This window comes from Pelmatolapia mariae, linkage group LG10_11 (genome assembly GCF_036321145.2).
Source record: "Pelmatolapia mariae isolate MD_Pm_ZW linkage group LG10_11, Pm_UMD_F_2, whole genome shotgun sequence".
Taxonomy (NCBI): Eukaryota; Metazoa; Chordata; class Actinopteri; order Cichliformes; family Cichlidae; genus Pelmatolapia; species Pelmatolapia mariae.
In genome coordinates this window covers 63,808,038-63,825,246 of record NC_086236.1, presented here as the reverse complement: position 1 = coordinate 63,825,246, position 17,209 = coordinate 63,808,038, and the positions used below count along the sequence as shown (strand labels likewise).

General features: G+C 40.9%; 2 protein-coding genes across 3 annotated transcripts; one reads left to right on the top strand and one right to left on the bottom strand.

Annotated features, from left to right (window-relative positions):
* Positions 1–251: 251 nt before the first annotated feature.
* srsf10a (serine and arginine rich splicing factor 10a) lies at positions 252–12,875 on the top strand. 2 transcript variants are annotated; one of them, XM_063488595.1, is made up of 6 exons: positions 252–413; positions 2,247–2,369; positions 3,198–3,304; positions 3,408–3,576; positions 9,198–9,248; positions 9,342–12,875. In XM_063488595.1, exons 1-6 carry the CDS (start codon positions 349–351, stop codon positions 9,598–9,600), a joined length of 774 nt encoding a protein of 257 aa, XP_063344665.1. In that variant the 5' UTR covers positions 252–348; the 3' UTR covers positions 9,601–12,875. The 2 variants fall into 2 exon arrangements, with proteins under 2 accessions (XP_063344665.1, XP_063344664.1); XM_063488594.1 differs by lacking the exon at positions 2,247–2,369 and adding an exon at positions 2,572–2,879 and having other exon boundaries at positions 303–413.
* Positions 10,791–14,776, bottom strand: pnrc2 (proline-rich nuclear receptor coactivator 2). Its single transcript, XM_063488596.1, has 3 exons — positions 14,592–14,776; positions 13,843–14,062; positions 10,791–13,622 (listed from the first exon to the last, which is right to left on the bottom strand). Exon 3 carries the CDS (start codon positions 13,597–13,599, stop codon positions 13,129–13,131), a length of 471 nt encoding a protein of 156 aa, XP_063344666.1. The 5' UTR covers positions 13,600–13,622; positions 13,843–14,062; positions 14,592–14,776; the 3' UTR covers positions 10,791–13,128.
* Positions 14,777–17,209: the final 2,433 nt, after the last annotated feature.

Sequence of the window (17,209 nt, the reverse complement as noted above, 5' to 3'; positions counted from 1 at the left end):
CACATTTATGTCTTCCAGTTTAATCCCGAAGAGTTGTGCTGACAAACTTATTTCGTTTGCTACTTAATTGTAATGCAATTAAACCTCTTTACATTCACAGAAAGAGGGAGTTTCACTGATCCACTTATGCTCAAAGTAGCCTATATGGGGTCCACAATGTAAACTGTGAATTTGACATCCCTGTCTGAGGTCTGAGAGAGAGAGAGAGCGAGAGACCGTGCGTTACTTCTAGGCATGCGCAGTGCCGAGAGAGCGCTCTGACTGACCACGTAGCTTGTATCAGCTGCGGTTCAGATAGCTGCACGAATTCACGGCCTCTCAACAGTAGCAACGGGCCGCTGAAAAAAAATGGCGAGATACCTCAGGCCTCCGAATACATCTCTTTTTGTCAGAAACATCGCCGACGAGTCCAGGTACGTTGTTACTTTCAACCCCGCCGGCGTGCAGGCAGGCATGGCCAGGCTAAATGTGATGCTAGTTAGTTAGCAAACATGTCAACGTGATGTCATCATCAAAATTAGGAAACTGACGTTAACGGTCAGAGAGCGACTCCGAACAGAGAAGCTGGCTACGGACAACACAACCGTGTAATATTTGGTAATAATTTAGAAATAAGAAGCTGAAACATTCGTGTTGTAACTGAAGTTAACGCTACACCCTGACCTGTCTGGGGGGACAAAAAATAAAAAAATAAACGACTGAAATACGTCTTTGAAACTGAACTAAAGGCTGGACAGCAGCAGTTCCTGCAAGTAAACTACAATATCTGTAGTTTACGCACTTTTGCACTATGCACTTTTTAATTATAGAATTTAATTTTATGTCCTTACTATCATTAAAAAATAATTTAAAATATTGAGGCAACACTTGAACATTACAGCCAATTAAAACTTCGGGCATATAAATAGTGAATTCATTTTATCTGCTTTGGTGCACGTGAAAGTGATAACAGGTGGATTGGAGAGGCAACAATACGACAGAATGGTTTTGCAGGTGGTGGCCACAGACCGTTGCTCTCTCTATCCCCTCTCACTCTGTTTCTTGTTTTACCTTTTGCTGGTGCCCATGTCATTACTGGCATCATGAGACTGTGGTCCATTCGATTTACAGAGATAGTCCACTTCTTACAGGATTGCACATCTTTAAGCCCTGTCACGAGGTTTGCATTGCCTAGCAGCACAGGCTTAAGACGGTGGAAGAGATCTCAGTGCACTTCAGCACAAGGCATTTTAAATTTTATTTTAAAACAGAATGTCTTTTGAGTGTTTTGAAATTTTAGCCAATGTGTATCCTTTCCAAAGAGTCCCTCAAATAGAATTGGTATTATTCTGACTGAATAACAGTCAGAAGTGCTGACTGACTCCACAAGACTGTTGAGGAGATCCCAGAAGACAGGCCATTCCTTGAGGGGAGTTTCACAGCAAAAGGACCAGTATCTGCTCCTTTGTGTGAAGATGAACAGGAGGACCACTGCCAGAGCCTTGCTCATGTGTGTGTTTCTGACCAAAGACTCTTATGTAGGTGACATGAGGTCCCGGCATCCTTTAGTAGGACATGTGCTCACATTGCCATACACCGTGTTTGGCATTACCAGACAACACTTAGAACTGGCCTGTTGTCTTCACAGATGCAAGTCCACAGTGAGTACATGTGCCAGGTGTGAACGAGCCAGGAGATGCCATGGCGAATGTCATGATGCCAGCTTACAACATTGGCACCAAAGCTGGTCAAATGGATTCACAATGGGTTGTGCTTCCTAACTGGGGAGATTGGTATCCCTAAGTTGTAACTGCCTTTGTGCTACATTGTTTTTGCTGCCAAGATTAAAATAAAAAATGTATTTGGAAATGAGCGTAATGAGTTCTGTTTGATAATCGAGAGGCCTCAATGTGAATAGTATGACTTAAAGTACTTATTATTAAAGATAATAAGTAGATTTTTAAGTGTGGTTGATTTCACAAAATAAAAAAAAAAATAACTTCTGTGAAAAGTGCCCTATCTGGGTTTTATGGCCGCAATGTGAATATTGTGAAAAAGACCGTTTCTGGTTAAACTGCACAGGTTTGCCTTAAATGTCCTGATGAGGAAACTTCCTTATCAGTAAGAAAGTAATGCGGTTTATTTGCTGTTAAGCAATGTCCGATGCTTTGCTGGCGCCAACTCTTGTGTATGTGCTGCACGCTGGACTCGAGCCAAATTCATATAATAGCCAGCAGAATAAATGTGCTTATTTCATGACACTTTAGGCCAGAGGATTTACGGCGTGAGTTTGGTCGTTATGGGCCTATTGTAGATGTCTACATTCCACTTGACTTCTATACACGACGACCAAGAGGATTTGCTTACATTCAATATCCTTTATTCTTTCAGTTTATGTTCGTACTTTTTCACTAATGGATTGTAAAGCATCAACTCTGATCTGTTGGGTGCAGTGAATTGAGTAACACCTGATTTAATATTTCCCTTTTAAGAGGAGTTTTTGTAATGTAATTGTTTTTTTGTTTGTTTGTTTTTTAATGCTTCTAGCATTAAATATACTCCTAACCAATATTTCTTCTGTTGTTGCCTCAGAATGGTAAAGATACAGGTATGGAGACCCCACACCAAAGAAAGTTGAAAGGCGGTTGTAGAGTAGATTCAAGCCAAAGACATCCAGGCGACAAGCAGTAGTGGAATTTGGAAAATAAAGACAGAGCAAAAGCATGAAGATACAAAGAGGACAAAAAAGAGAGCTTCCAGGCTTCCATTTGTCTACCAAAGGGAGGAAAAGAAAAGTGTTTATTGGGCAAAGACAAGCAGGAAACCTCAAGTTCTTCTGCCAAGGCTATAAAGATCAAGCTGAAGGTCAAGCATGTTAAAGGTAACAAGCCAGATTTTTTGTATCCTACCCAATCTGATCACCATTAGTATTTGTCTTGTCTTCACAATTTGAAGTCACAAATGGGCCTATTTTTAATGTTACATAATTTGAGTTGGTATTACTGAAGACAGTCAATTATAAATGAGAGAAGTATGCTGAGATGATGAATTACTCTTATACATTTTTGGCCTCACTGATCCAGTAGCTGTGTGGTGTTTGTTTGATTTTTATTTTACTTGTGTTGCAGCTGCTTGTTGTGTTTTTTTTTTTTTTTTTGTATTGCATGCGTGCAGCTTTCAGTTCCACCTTTCCAAATTAAAAGTCCTTAACAATCCAGCATGTTTGAAGATGTCCGGGATGCAGAAGATGCTCTTCACAACCTGGATCGTAAATGGGTTTGCGGGCGCCAGATTGAGATCCAGTTTGCACAGGGAGACCGCAAGAGTATGACCAATTGACATTCCTACTTGAGCTTAACTGCACCATCTCTGTTTGGGAAATGTATTGTATTGTTACATAATCTTTTGATGTGGATTTGTCAATAAAGCCCCTAATCAGATGAAGGCCAAGGAGCGCCACTCCCCTCGCAGTTTCTCTCGCTATGAGGATGATCGGGATACCCGCAGAAGACGCTCCCGGAGTCGCAGTTATGATCGCCGCAGGTCCCGGAGCCCTTCTTTTGACCGTCGCCCTCGGAGGTCTGAGAGCCCTAGAGAGTGAGTTCTTGGCAACCTTTACACCTTTTAAAGAATATAAGACATTAAAGTTCACCAAAAACATGATATAAATGTAGTGGTTGTGAAGGAGTGCTCTATGGATGTTTGCAGCTCTGAAAGCTGGCACTTGCAAAGGAGGAGGAAAAAAGAAAGGGGAAAGGGAAGATGGAGGGACAATTTATGACTCAATAGAGTGGGAGGGGAAAAAAAACGTGTGTGTACATACTGGGGCTGCAACAATTCGAGTAACATGAATATAAATAAAATTATCAATGCAAATTTTTTGCTTCAGTGCTTTGTTTAAACTCTGTAGCACTCAGTTGTCATCATGTAAGTACAAGCGTTTCACCCACGTTTTGTATTAAAAATAAATATGCAATAGAAATATATCTGGCGCACATGTGCGAATTAGAAAAATATTACAACATTAAGCCCAAGCAGCCCCCAATTTTTCAACAAAAAAACAGATAACACAACAGCAGCAGGGAAGATGCTGTCATAGTTTATCAGGGAGATGCCGTGTGGGTAGTCGGCACTCTGCCTCTGCTCTGTGTGGGTAGACAGTGCAGAGGCAGAGCAGTTACTGAGATGCTGAGCTCAGCTGGGGTTAAAGCAAACATTTTCTAGTGTGCAAAACAGCAGCACTTGTTCCTGCAAGCATTTTTAAAACCTTTATTTGGAAAAAGTTGGTGGGAGTTCTCCATCAAACCACCTGTTTAAAAACCTTCAACGTGAAGAGAAGCAAACTCTGTAGCCATCCTCATTTTTGTTTACTTTGTTTTTTCCACAAGGAAAATCTACAGTAAAGCTACTGAAGTTAAAATATGGAGATGGACTGTTAGCTTAGTCCAGGGGTGGGCAATCTCAGTCCACGAGGGCCGGTGTCCCTGCAGGTTTTAGATGTGTCCTCGAACCAACACAGCTGATTTAAATGGCTAAATTAGCTCCTCAACATGTCCTGAAGTTCTCCAGAGGCCTGGTAACGAACTAATCATGTGATTCAGGTGTGTTGACCCAAGGTGAGATCTAAAACCTGCAGGGACACCGGCCCTCGTGGACTGAGATTGCCCACCCCTGGCTTAGTCTGATAAGATGTTTAAATTAGACAGCTATCTAAAAGCTGCAAGCAGCTGTCCTACTTTATATCAGAGCAATACCTGCAACAAGCAGGGGTGACTGAACGAAACGGGGACATAGGGTTTAGTAACCCATGTTTATATCAAAACTTTAGTAACATTATGCAATCCAAATCCACAACATAAAATATACACAGTGTTATATTAATTGTATTAATATTTAAAAATATAAAAATAAAAGTTTTTTTTCACAGGCTGGTCAAGATATAGAAGGGCCACTGAGCTGGGGCTTTTGTGTTGGACACTGAATTATTATTACCATTAATTTTTAACACCAATAGAACATGTTTTCAGCACAGGCCAAACCTCAGCTCTGAGAATGTTGATGTTCTCGTCTCGTGTTTACATACACTCATAGTCGCTCAATCACTTGCACACCTACAGTGGCTTGCAAAAGTATTCGACCCCCTTGAACTTTTCCAAATTTTGTCACATTACAGCCACAAACATGAACCAATTTTATTGGAATTCCACGTGAAAGACCAATACAAAGTGGTGTACACGTGAGAAGTGGAACGAAAATCATACATGATTCCAAACATTTTCTACAAATAAATAACTGCAAAGTGGGCTGTGCGTAATTATTCAGCCCCCTTTGGTCTGAGTGCAGTCAGTTGCCCATAGACATTGCCTGATGAGTGCTAATGACTAAATAGAGTGCACCTGTGTGTAATCTAATGTCAGTACAAATACAGCTGCTCTGTGACGGCCTCAGAGGTTGTCTAAGAGAATATTGGGAGCAACAAAACCATGAAGTCCAAAGAACACACCAGACAGGTCAGGGATAAAGTTATTTTTGAAATTTAAAGCAGGCTTAGGCTACAAAAAGATTTCCCAAGCCTTGAACATCCCACGGAGCACTGTTCAAGCGATCATTCAGAAATGGAAGGAGTATGGCACAACTGTAAACCTACCAAGACAAGGCCGTCCACCTAAACTCACAGGCCGAACAAGGAGAGCGCTGATCAGAAATGCAGCCAAGAGGCCCATGGTGACTCTGGACGAGCTGCAGAGATCTACAGCTCAGGTGGGGGAATCTGTCCTTAGGACAACTATTAGTCATGCACTGCACATAGTTGGCCTTTATGGAAGAGTGGGAAGAAGAAAGCCATTGTTAACAGAAAACCATAAGAAGTCCCGTTTGCAGTTTGCCACAAGCCATGTGGGGGACACAGCAAACATGTGGAAGAAGGTGCTCTGGTCAGATGAGACCAAAATGGAACTTTTTGGCCAAAATGCAAAACGCTATGTGTGGCGGAAAACTAACACTGCACATCACTCTGAACACACCATCCCCACTGTCAAATATGGTGGTGGCAGCATCATGCTCTGGGGGTGCTTCTCTTCAGCAGGGACAGGGAAGCTGGTCAGAGTTGATGGGAAGATGGATGGAGCCAAATACAGGGCAATCTTGGAAGAAAACCTCTTGGAGTCTGCAAAAGACTTGAGACTGGGGCGGCGGTTCACCTTCCAGCAGGACAACGACCCTAAACATAAAGCCAGGGCAACAATGGAATGGTTTCAAACAAAACATATCCATGTGTTAGAATGGCCCAGTCAAAGTCCAGATCTAAATCCAATCGAGAATCTGTGGCAAGATCTGAAAACTGCTGTTCACAAACGCTGTCCATCTAATCTGACTGAGCTGGAGCTGTTTTGCAAAGAAGAATGGGCAAGGATTTCAGTCTCCAGATGTGCAAAGCTGGTAGAGACATACCCTAAAAGACTGGCAGCTGTAATTGCAGCAAAATGTGGTTCTACAAAGTATTGACTCAGGGGGCTGAATAATTACGCACACCCCACTTTTCAGTTTATTTATTTGTAAGAAATGTTTGGAATCATGTATGATTTTCGTTCTACTTCTCACGTGTACACCACTTTGTATTGGTCTTTCACGTGGAATTCGAATAAAATTGATTCATGTTTGTGGCTGTAATGTGACAAAATGTGGAAAAGTTCAAGGGGGCCGAATACTTTTGCAAGCCACTGTAAACACGCAGACACCCACGCTAGAGTTGTCAAAAAGAAAATCGATACTCTGATAATAATCGATCATAAAAATGTTGAATTACGATACTCCTTTGCAACAATATTGATACAAACAGAGGGCATTGAACAACACTTCAGGAATTTGGAGTTATCATAAATGTTAACATGCTAACATTTTTCGTTTAACTATTAGCAACTAAATGATATCAACATTAGCCACCTGTCATCAGTAACGTAGCAGCCTGTGGACAGCGAGTCACAAATGGAATTTTGAGTTGTGACAGAGCGGATTATGGACAAATGGAGAACCACACGGGTTACTGGCTGTGCAGTGTCAGGGGAACAATAGCTGAACTGAGCAGAGAATCCAGAGGTTTGTTGAACTATATCTGAAGAGCAGAGCTGAGGATCTAAAGAGCTGCACAGTGCAGCAGAGAAAATAGTGGTTTAAAGAGAGGCTGTAGGCAATTGTGGACAAAATGACAAACTTTAACTTTTCTACTTACAAAAATTTATTGAAAAATGTGTCTCGTTTTGTTTAGCCAGCTGTGACTTGGCTTTGAAATTGTTTTGTGACAAAACCTGAGACAAACACATGCATAAAAACATACACATGATCACACATCAAATCTACCTAATCCAGGAGCTACAACCCTGTCAGAACTTACCTACTGTAAGAAATCCTGTGTTTACATGTATGTATTCACGTATATAATACAAAGGGTGGGGGTGGGGTACTGCAGGGACTGGCAGAATTTTACGTATATATGTGACTGTTTGTTGTTTTCGTTTGTTTGTTTTCTCAGCTTCAATCTGGGATTTTGCGAATGTAATACTTTTTAGACATAACTAATTGTTATTCTGTTAAATTAGGACGTTATAGAGGCAGGACTTTTTCTCATTCTCTTCTTATCCCTCACTTTAACGTTTTTGTTTGATTATTAGCTATTGCCACTGGCCACTACTTTAACCGCTTGTTACGTTATCATTAATGTGGCTTTTTCATAAAGGTACTTTTAACCTTATTTCCCAAGGAGACACCATAGCAGATAGATCCACATTAAAATTATTTGATTTGGCACAGTTTTTACACTGCATGCCCTTCTAGACGTAACCCTCCCATTTATCTAGACTTTGGTCTAGGAGTGCACTAGATTGTGACTGACTGAGTTTGGGTTTCTGTCTTTCACTGTCTTTTACGTTTATAACTGTTTAATATGTCAAGGGTATTGAAACGAGAGCTTAACCAACCTTTCAACATCCCTCAAAGAATGCTCAGGTGACTATCTCACAATTTTGGATTATGCAAATTAGCAACTTGCTATTGTCATGATGAGCTGGGGACCTATCCAGGTTATAGCCCACCTCTCAACCCTGAGATAGGCTTCATATCCTGCCCCTGCAACCCTGAGTGGAATAAGCGGTAAAGAAAATGGATGGGTGAATGATGGATTGAGGAAACATGGTAGGTGAATCACTCATCTCTCTGGTGGAACTTTAAAGTGGAGCCTATATTTAGTATTAATTTCCTGATAATTACAAACTGATATGCAATACATTCCTTGGAGTTCTGTTTTTTGTTTTTTACATTTAAATATTAAATTAATTGACAGTTGTCATTACATTAAAAAATGGCCTGTATTTGTATAGCGCTGTACTTAGTCCCTAAGGACCCCAAAGCGCTTTACACTACATTCAGTCATTCACCCATTCACAGCTGCCCTGGGGCTCACTGACACTGGTGCCACCGGGCCCTCTGACCACCACCAGTAGGCAAACATGGGGTTAGTATCTTGCCCAAGGATATTTGGCATGTAGATTGGAGGAGCCTGGGATCAAACCACCGACCTTCCGGTGAGTAGGTGACCCGCTCTACCACCTGAGCTACAGCCACCCCAAAAAAAAACAATTCTGTGACCTTCATTTACCAAAATGTAAGTGAACACAGTCTGAAAAGGCTCTCATGCTGTTGGCTGATTGCAACTTGGTTCAACACAGTTAACTAAAGCCGTCATTTAGCAAGTTTGGAGTGTCATTGCTTTGAAAGTGACCAATCACAATAAGACCAGTTCCTGCTGTAGTTCCTCCCCTCTGTCATTTAACTTTAAAGGAGAGCGTGTACACTCTGCAGTGTTCTGAGTACAATGTGCTGTGTGCCTGGTGGCTGTTGTGCACTTATTTCTATGTGCTGACATGAGTGAGTCTACCACCTCTTGTGAAATATTTATTTGTGACTATGTTTTAGTTATGATCTGCTTGTGACATGTGCCATAAATGTAATTTCCTGTAATTGTGTGGGCCATGCGCAGCTTGTGAGCGGGCAAGATGTTGCAGGTTTGTACACAGAAACTTTGGACGATGTCCGAGCGTGGCAGTTTCTGCAGGAAACAATTTATGTAATAAATATATGTAGGCAAGCCATGCTGTAAGGATATAAAGTAATTCACTCAAACTGTACAGTAACTCAGCAATTTTGTTTCCTTGTTCCCTCTACAGCTCTCGATCCTACAGCCGACACAGACGAAGCAGAAGCCATGAAAATAACAAGTGGGCTCATTTCTGTCCTCTTGTATTTCAGTAATCATATAAACATGCCACTGTACTCTGTAATGATAGTAACTGTAATGATAATCCCAATAGGCACAAAGCTCCTCCCAGTGACCACCACAGAACGCACCATGAAACAGCCTCACACTCCACCTCCCGCTCCCCATCAGCGTCCAGGTCAAGACCAAAAGGTAAAAAGAGCCAGTCCAGGTCTCACAGTCCTGCCGAAGACTTCCACCCATCCCAGAAACAGTCTGTCAGGAGATCCCCATCACGCTCCTACTCTAGATCCATGTCCCGGTCACGCTCTCGCTCCAGGTCCTGGGCTGGACGCAAGTCTGGAGGCCACTGACAGACTGTTCTCCAAAGCCCTGTTTATGTTTCTCTAGAGGTTTCTGTTTAATGTTCACCTCTAGCCATTTTTGGACATGCATTACTTCACATTGTTGGCTTCATTAATCTGGTTAATGATTAATTAACTGGTTAATGATGTTCTGTTACGTTCCTCCCAGGTTTTTTTTTTTGTTTGTTGTTTTTTCCCCAGACGTACAAGCAGCAGTGACAGGAGAACCACAGTATGTATGCACAAGATTTTTGCTTTTGTAGCTACAAGCATTATCAGTATTGACTCTAGCATGTATAACATTTGGTTCCCTCTGCCATTGTTGCTATTATTACTAAGAGTTTTGTGTTTGCTGCTGAGAACTGCACCAATTCCCTCCCACACAGAGAGAGAAGGCTAGCTTCTGGATTGGGAAAGTATGTAACAGAAGAATACCTTAAAGTTATTGTAAATTTAAAGAAAAAAAATGATTGGATATAAGCTACTACTGTAGTGAGCTATGGAACTCATGCAGAGCAATGATTTTGTGCGTCACTATCTATCAATGCAACTGCATGCACTCAAAGTTGAATGCTTCAAGGTCCAACTGTGTTAAGAACTGCTGTTGTGACCTTTATGAAGAGACCAGGGTGCAAGTAGACATGTTAAAAGGTTGTATTTATAGAAAGGTGTGCATGTGTCAAAGGAGTCCTGTGCTTCCTGCTTTCATTTCTTATTTGAATACGGAGGAATCTTTTGCCAAAGGTAAATAAACAATTTTGTTATGTTTGTAAGAAAAGCACATTTGGCTCCTGCTTTTTTTTTTTTTTTTGGTACATGTGTTAAACTGAAGGCTCTGCCAGTATTCACAACATGCCCTGGTCTTAAATGTCTGGTTTAATTTCAGCAGGCCAACTTGTATACTATAGTTATTGTAATTGCTGTGACAATGAAAGAGATGCTGATACAGCTGGTACCCAATAATAGAGTCATTTTGTTATGTAATAACATACTAAAGATAAGAATCAATTGTTTTTCGTGTCCCTAAGTAACTCCCTTGTTTAAACTGTTATACCTGATATCTTTTGACAATAAATACATTCTTACACTGGTCTAGTTGAACAAGCTGTGTTGTAAAGGTAGTGTCAAACAAGTGTTACTATATCAAGTCAAAAATACTCAAACACAAAGTAGGGGGGTAGGGGAGGGGATTTAATTTTTTGTTTTAGTTTTTTTTTTTTTTTTTTCATTCAAGTTTTTCATCAATTCAAAGAGTGCTTTCTTGTTTTACATTTTGTAACAAATTAACACCAATTGTAAACAGGGCACATTTCATTGTTCTTGGTGACCTTTCATCCGAGGGACAAATTAAAAAGCCAATTCACTGAAAGATTTAAATTTTGAATATGGAGACTGCCATGCATGATTTAGTCTGGGCAAGAAAAAAAAAGTTTACGTGAACCAAGAAAAGGCAGTAATTAAAATAATAGACATTTTCAATTGTCAGCAGGCGGAAGAACAGCCAAGAACCGAAAATGTCTGGAAAATATTTGGTCAACTTGGGAATTTCCACCAATGATTATGGTCAGTTTCAGTATGAGTTTTAACTTAGGCACACAGTTTTTCTTTTTTGTAAAAAATAAAACAAAATAATAAAAAAAAGGGTTATGCTTACACGCCATTGTAAGCACATTCACAACTCAAATCTATACATATGCAAGTCTCCTAGAGTCCAATTGGGAGTTTTTTTTTTCTATTTTACTTGTTTTTCCCATTTAGCATCTTTCAACCTACACTGCACAATACACAATAAAAAAATGTGCAATAACTCTGGAAAGATCAGAGTGTAGGGGTACTGATAGATGCTGTAGGCAGCTTTTTTTTTTTTTTTTAACAAAAATATTCTTCAGTATTGAAGTCAAGACATGACCTTAGCATGTCTCATACATTCAGTGTTATTACTAAAAATACTTTTGTCAAACAGGCCACAAACTTGGCCTGCAAATGTACATATGCTACAAGTGTTTTATACAGTTCATTATTTACATGGCTCTTGAACTCACAAGCTTTCATACTTTGTTTTGTCATCTTTAAGCTGGCCATAAATGGCTCCAATTCTGCAAAGGGAAAGCAAAGAGCCTCAACAGAGAACTGAAAGAGAATCCATAGAAGATAGTCAATTACGCCTCCGTTAATTGAACAGCATCCTGGCCTGTAACTTATGAAAAAAAGAAAACAGTCTGATTGCAGTGCAGAAGGTTAAGGGACAGAAGTGCAAGAGACAACGGGCAGCAAGTGTCTGTTGATTATGGGGTAGTTAACCATTGAGACTTAATTTGTAAACACAAACACCAGCCTCCTGTCTCACATCGAGGCGCTTGGGCCGCTTCAGAAACGTTCCTCAGCTCTGTCTCGCCTTGTGCACAAAAGCATACAGCCAACAGGACCAGGCAATGTGGGGTTTTTTTTGAGAAAACGAAACTCAGTAGTCCCACATTTAAGCAAGGCCCCCTTCCGCATGTTGGAGCTGCAGGCACTGTCCTGAAGAGGCAGAGACTGAGGAGCAGTAACGGTACTGATCAGAACAGATGAACAGGTGATCAAGGAGATGTCAAACCATTCACCTCGAGTTGGCAAGTGGAAATGGCAACACTGCCATCCGCCCAAATGTCCAAAAAAAGAAAAGCAAAACATTGCTTTGGTTATACACAGCACATTATACATCTTTCAACAACCACAACAGAAAGCACTTATACAAAATAATGCTATGATAAGAGTGCTGTAGACCTTGGACACACTCAACTCCAAGTGCATGTGCGCACAGCGCAGTAAAAAAGGGTACGTGAGTTGGTGGTCCAAAGCCAGTGTGCCATGGTCTCTTACTACCCTTCGTTTGAGGTTATACCATTAACCTGTAGTTACACTACAGCTCATCTCCTGTAAAATAGCTTTTTTTCCCTGCAGAACTGCAGTTGAGTGCCTTCTTTAGCCAAACAATGAATGTGATATATAAACAACAGTGGGCCCTTGATTAAAAAAAATAACATTGCTACAAATATGAACCTGCTTTAGCACCTAAAGCTTAAGGAGATAACTCCAAAGATCATTCTTCATAGAAATATAAATGAAACACCATGTCTGTCCAAAGAAGTGGACCGTAAAAGTGATGGGAATTTACCTGACTAATGTTACCATCCTTGTTTGGGGAAAAAAAGCACACTCAATCTGCCTTGGCAGCCACGATTAAAAATAACAAAACAAAACATAAGTACAAAGAATATCCAGTTTGTCATAGTCACAGAAACTCCACTAAAGGCATCACCGACCAGCAAGGCTGCAATTCTGTAAATTTTAAATGGTCAGTTTTTTTTTAAAATGGATGGTAAACAGGAATTGCAAAACATTGCTCCTGTCAAGCATCCACCAACTTTGAAGTTCAGCCAAAAAAAGGAGAGAAGAAAAGAGCTAAAAATACTACAGAACTGAGGCGTTCCTGGTGGGTGGGTCCATGCATTGGCTTATTTTTTTTCTTTAAATGAAGAACTGGTATCACCCCCATCAGGCCTGCACCTTCAGGAGGCTCTTGAGCTGGAAGGTCATAACCTCCCTGTTGTCACAGGAGCCTATAGGGAAAGACACCCAGTGACTAGGGGGTTTGGGCAAAACACTGGGTGAAGGTGGCTCACTGAATTTAGGCCCTGCATAGCTTGGGCTGCCTTGGGTTGCCAGGAGTGTGTTGAGATGAGACACTGCACCCTCCCAGTTCTGATCATAGTTGGTGGAAAAACGGACAGAAGCATTCTTCTCTGCAGACACGGCCTGCCGTGTCTCTGGAGACCTGTGGTAGGCAGCGCCTTTCTCGCTCCGTCGGTGGCCGTGGTGGTGAAGGCCCCCTGCCCCCCCTACGGATGCAGCTGCTCCGTTCTGGTCACGGCTTCGCTGCTTTGCCCGGCCAAGCTGGTGGTTCTTCTTGGCCAAAGGGCGCTCAGGGTGGGTAACTGGAATGTTGTACCTCTCTCCACCTCCCATACTGCTTTTGCTCTACGTGTCACCTAAATTGTGAGAATAGTATTATTAAAAATCAACTCTGGTTATACATTTCTATTCACGCTAATAATCTATGCAATTACAGCGTAAGTTGCTGACTACCAACTGCGAGCACAGGCGCACCACATTACAATAAAAACAAGTACAGAGACTACGTGCAGAAACACCAGACAGCGAGGCTCGCCCATCCCCCACACGGACACAAGGAAAACAGCGCCAGCTCACCTCTTTGTTGTCAGAAAGTTAACCGAGTAGACGTCTCTCTTCAATCTTTCTCCTCCAATCGGGCCCCAGGTCCTCGAAGTAGTCTTCTGTCTACCTCTCGCTGCACATTTGTGTCCAGCAGGGTCTGAGGTTTTCATGTGCCAATAAGCGTTGTTTTCTCGTGAAGCCGAGCTGAACATCAATTCACCTCGGCGCACGATTCTCCAAGAAGTCGCCGACCCTTCAGGGCATTAACAAAAAACGCTTATCAGATATGCTAACTTGACAGGACTTAACGTCCATTAGATATGCTAAATAGATAGGACTCAACATAACAATAGCGCTAACAGTGTTGTGACGTGTGACTGGGAACTGACGTTTTCTTCAAATATTCTATTACATAACATTAAAGTACCGACAAAATGACATTTCCTCGCCATTACATTTATAAAAACCCTGCATATAACTTGTAAACTATAGCGAATAGCACACGAAAATGTTATGTAAGAAAAGTGCGACATCATAGCCCACCTCTGTTTGCTCAGGCTGGGCTTAAACTGCGACCAATTTTTCCCTTGTTCTTGTGTAGTAAATTAATAATAAAACGAAATAGTATTTATACCCTTCATATAGGATCATTGAATTAATTAGCAAATCCAGTGGTTAAAATTCTAACGTTTTTTTATGATCTAGGACGCTCTACTTTGGCACAGAACCAAAACAAAGAAACTCGGTTTAATATGGCGACGAGGTACAAAACTGTTTCTTACCGACTTCTTCAGGCTTGGTTGTTAAAGCCTTTCGTCAGAAAAGAATTTACAGTTAGCTTCTAAACTCCCTCTACGGACTATGTAGGAAGCACAGCAAGCTATATCTCCTACAAATCCGTCACTCTCGAAGCTTATTTGGTGTTAAAGGCCGGTGAAGAGATCTCACTTCTCTCTCTCCCGACTCAGAATTGCGACAAAATGGAATCTACAGCAGCGGTATGTACTCCTTTGCAACGCAAATCTAACCAATCACAAAGCGACTACGAAATAAACAACCAATCACCGAAGAGGCAGGCGACAAGTTGCCTGTTGCCAGACTGGTGACGTCAATCGCCGACCCTCCTCTCCTTGCCTTTGTTGGAGCTCGGGTATTTCCTGAGAGAAGTGAAATAAAGAAGGAAAAAACACCACTTTCGGGCTCTAGAAGTTAACGTAATAGATAGGAAATGCCCCAGATGACACGTAAAACATTACATAAAGGTTTAGAGTGAGCATAGAGGCAGTTAAGTGTTATGTAACACCAAGACACCAAGCCATATCCGCTACCCCTTCGGTTAGGTTGTAAACACGTCCAGTGTTTAGATTTACTGAAGCACCGTTTGTGCTACAGGAAACTGTTTTGGTTTGGTTGTATCACATTTCTTGCTTTTTCAGGTTAACCCCTTTTATGCCCACTTGACACAGCAGCAACAGGCTGTAATAACAATGTCTATGAGCGGTTGCCCATCCCAAAAGTGTTTTGTTTTATTTAAATTCATTGGGTGGAGGTCTTAAAAAGGGTTGGGGGCCTATATTACATATATTACCCTCAGTTTGTCCCTTTGATGTTGGTCTCACTTTTCCTCCCAATCTTTTCAAAGGACTTTGAGGTTTGACTTCCATGGCAAAGTCTTCCAGTAGGTTTTATGAGCGCACGCAGGGCTAAGGGTTAAGTAATATCTGTGTCATCGAGGCCTTGCCTTCTTTTCTCGCCTGGGTTTTTAAAGAGTTGCACAACGTTGCTGAAGGCTGAAGGCCATGGCAAGGCAGGACACTCCCCAAAGCAAAGTAATCTCTGAAATGGGGCTGTGCCAATCAAGAGTCAGCTATGTAAGGAAAGTAGGTCACCCAGAGACCGCTGTAGGTCGCTAGAAACACATGGGGGGGTGGAAAGGACTACTCGCCATATTTGACTGGCTGCAGAAGCCAAGCAGTGTCAACACGCACAGATAGTGTACAATTGGAAAGTTGGATGGAAACTTTTTTCCTCACACAGAGAAAAAGAACAAAATTACAGATTATCTTTGGCCTGATCATTTACGGCGTCCTGTTGGCCTACAAACAAGTGACTGAAGTTATGAACATGAACTTGAATGGTGCAAAATGTTTGTCATATGCCCACGCAAAGGGAAGTGGGGAAAGTACAGAAGCAGTTTCACACAGCTCAGCAATAAGTTCAATACATATAAAGAAAGTCTGTACTATCAGTAAACATATTCAAATTAAACATTTTTTTCCTGGAAGTACCATTTTTGTACATTAGTTACTTAACAAAGAAACTTAATATGCTATAAAAGTAACACATAATTTACAGAATTTAAATATTAAAATGAAACCCATGGTGAAATAGATCTATAAGTGGAAGGACCACAGTGTGCAGATGAATTTGGTACACTCACATAACACTTTTTTTTAAAAATGTGCCAACCGCAGACGGTTTTCTGTGAAAAATGCCCACAGAGCATATTTGGAATGAACCACTGAAACCAAACAGGAAAAAATACCTTTTCAGATGAAAAAGTTATTGTTGACATGTAGTCGACAGAACTATTTTCTGTAATCTTTGCAGACTACAGCGCATGATTGTTTGACTCGCCAAGTTTGAAGATTTCAAGTTTTCAAGCCATTTTATAATAACCCAACGCCTCAACATGTTTCCCTTTATTTTAGTAGTACATTTAGCAAATATATATATATTTTTTTAAATGTGACTTTTAACAAACCACTGATTTACAAAACAGATGAGAAACAATGGCAGTTTTCAACAACATTTCTCAGGTTTCCCAGTTTCTGTCATTACATGAGCAAAGGCTCAATTCACTTGTATTATTTTACAGCTTTATGAATCTAACAAGCTGTTTAAATGTACAAATACATTTAACTCCTTATTTGTTTCGACTAATGCTGGCATCACCACACCAGAAATAGCAGTGCATGATTTCTGAATTATTAATGACTTCCTTGCAATCACGGGTATAGGTTTCATTTTACTTTTGGGGGGCAGGGACACCAAGTACAGGTTATCATCCAATAATTAGAATTTTCTGCATCAACCTATGGTTAAAATCTTTTCATTTATGTAAATAACCATGAAAGCTACCATGAATGGACAAACTGGATTCATAAACTAGAATTTTGTCTATAAGGTTATTTTGCCATCTTGTGTTTTGGGGAAAATACCTCCCTAAATGCGAATTAATTCATAAATAAATCCATAAACACCTGGTCTGCAATATCACAGGCATGTCTGTACAGACGTCTAAGACTTTCTGCACAATCAAAATATGTCACGATTGTTTTTTGGGAATAATTTTAAGGCATCAAGAACATGTTACTAAGGCCTGTCCTTCTGGCTCCTT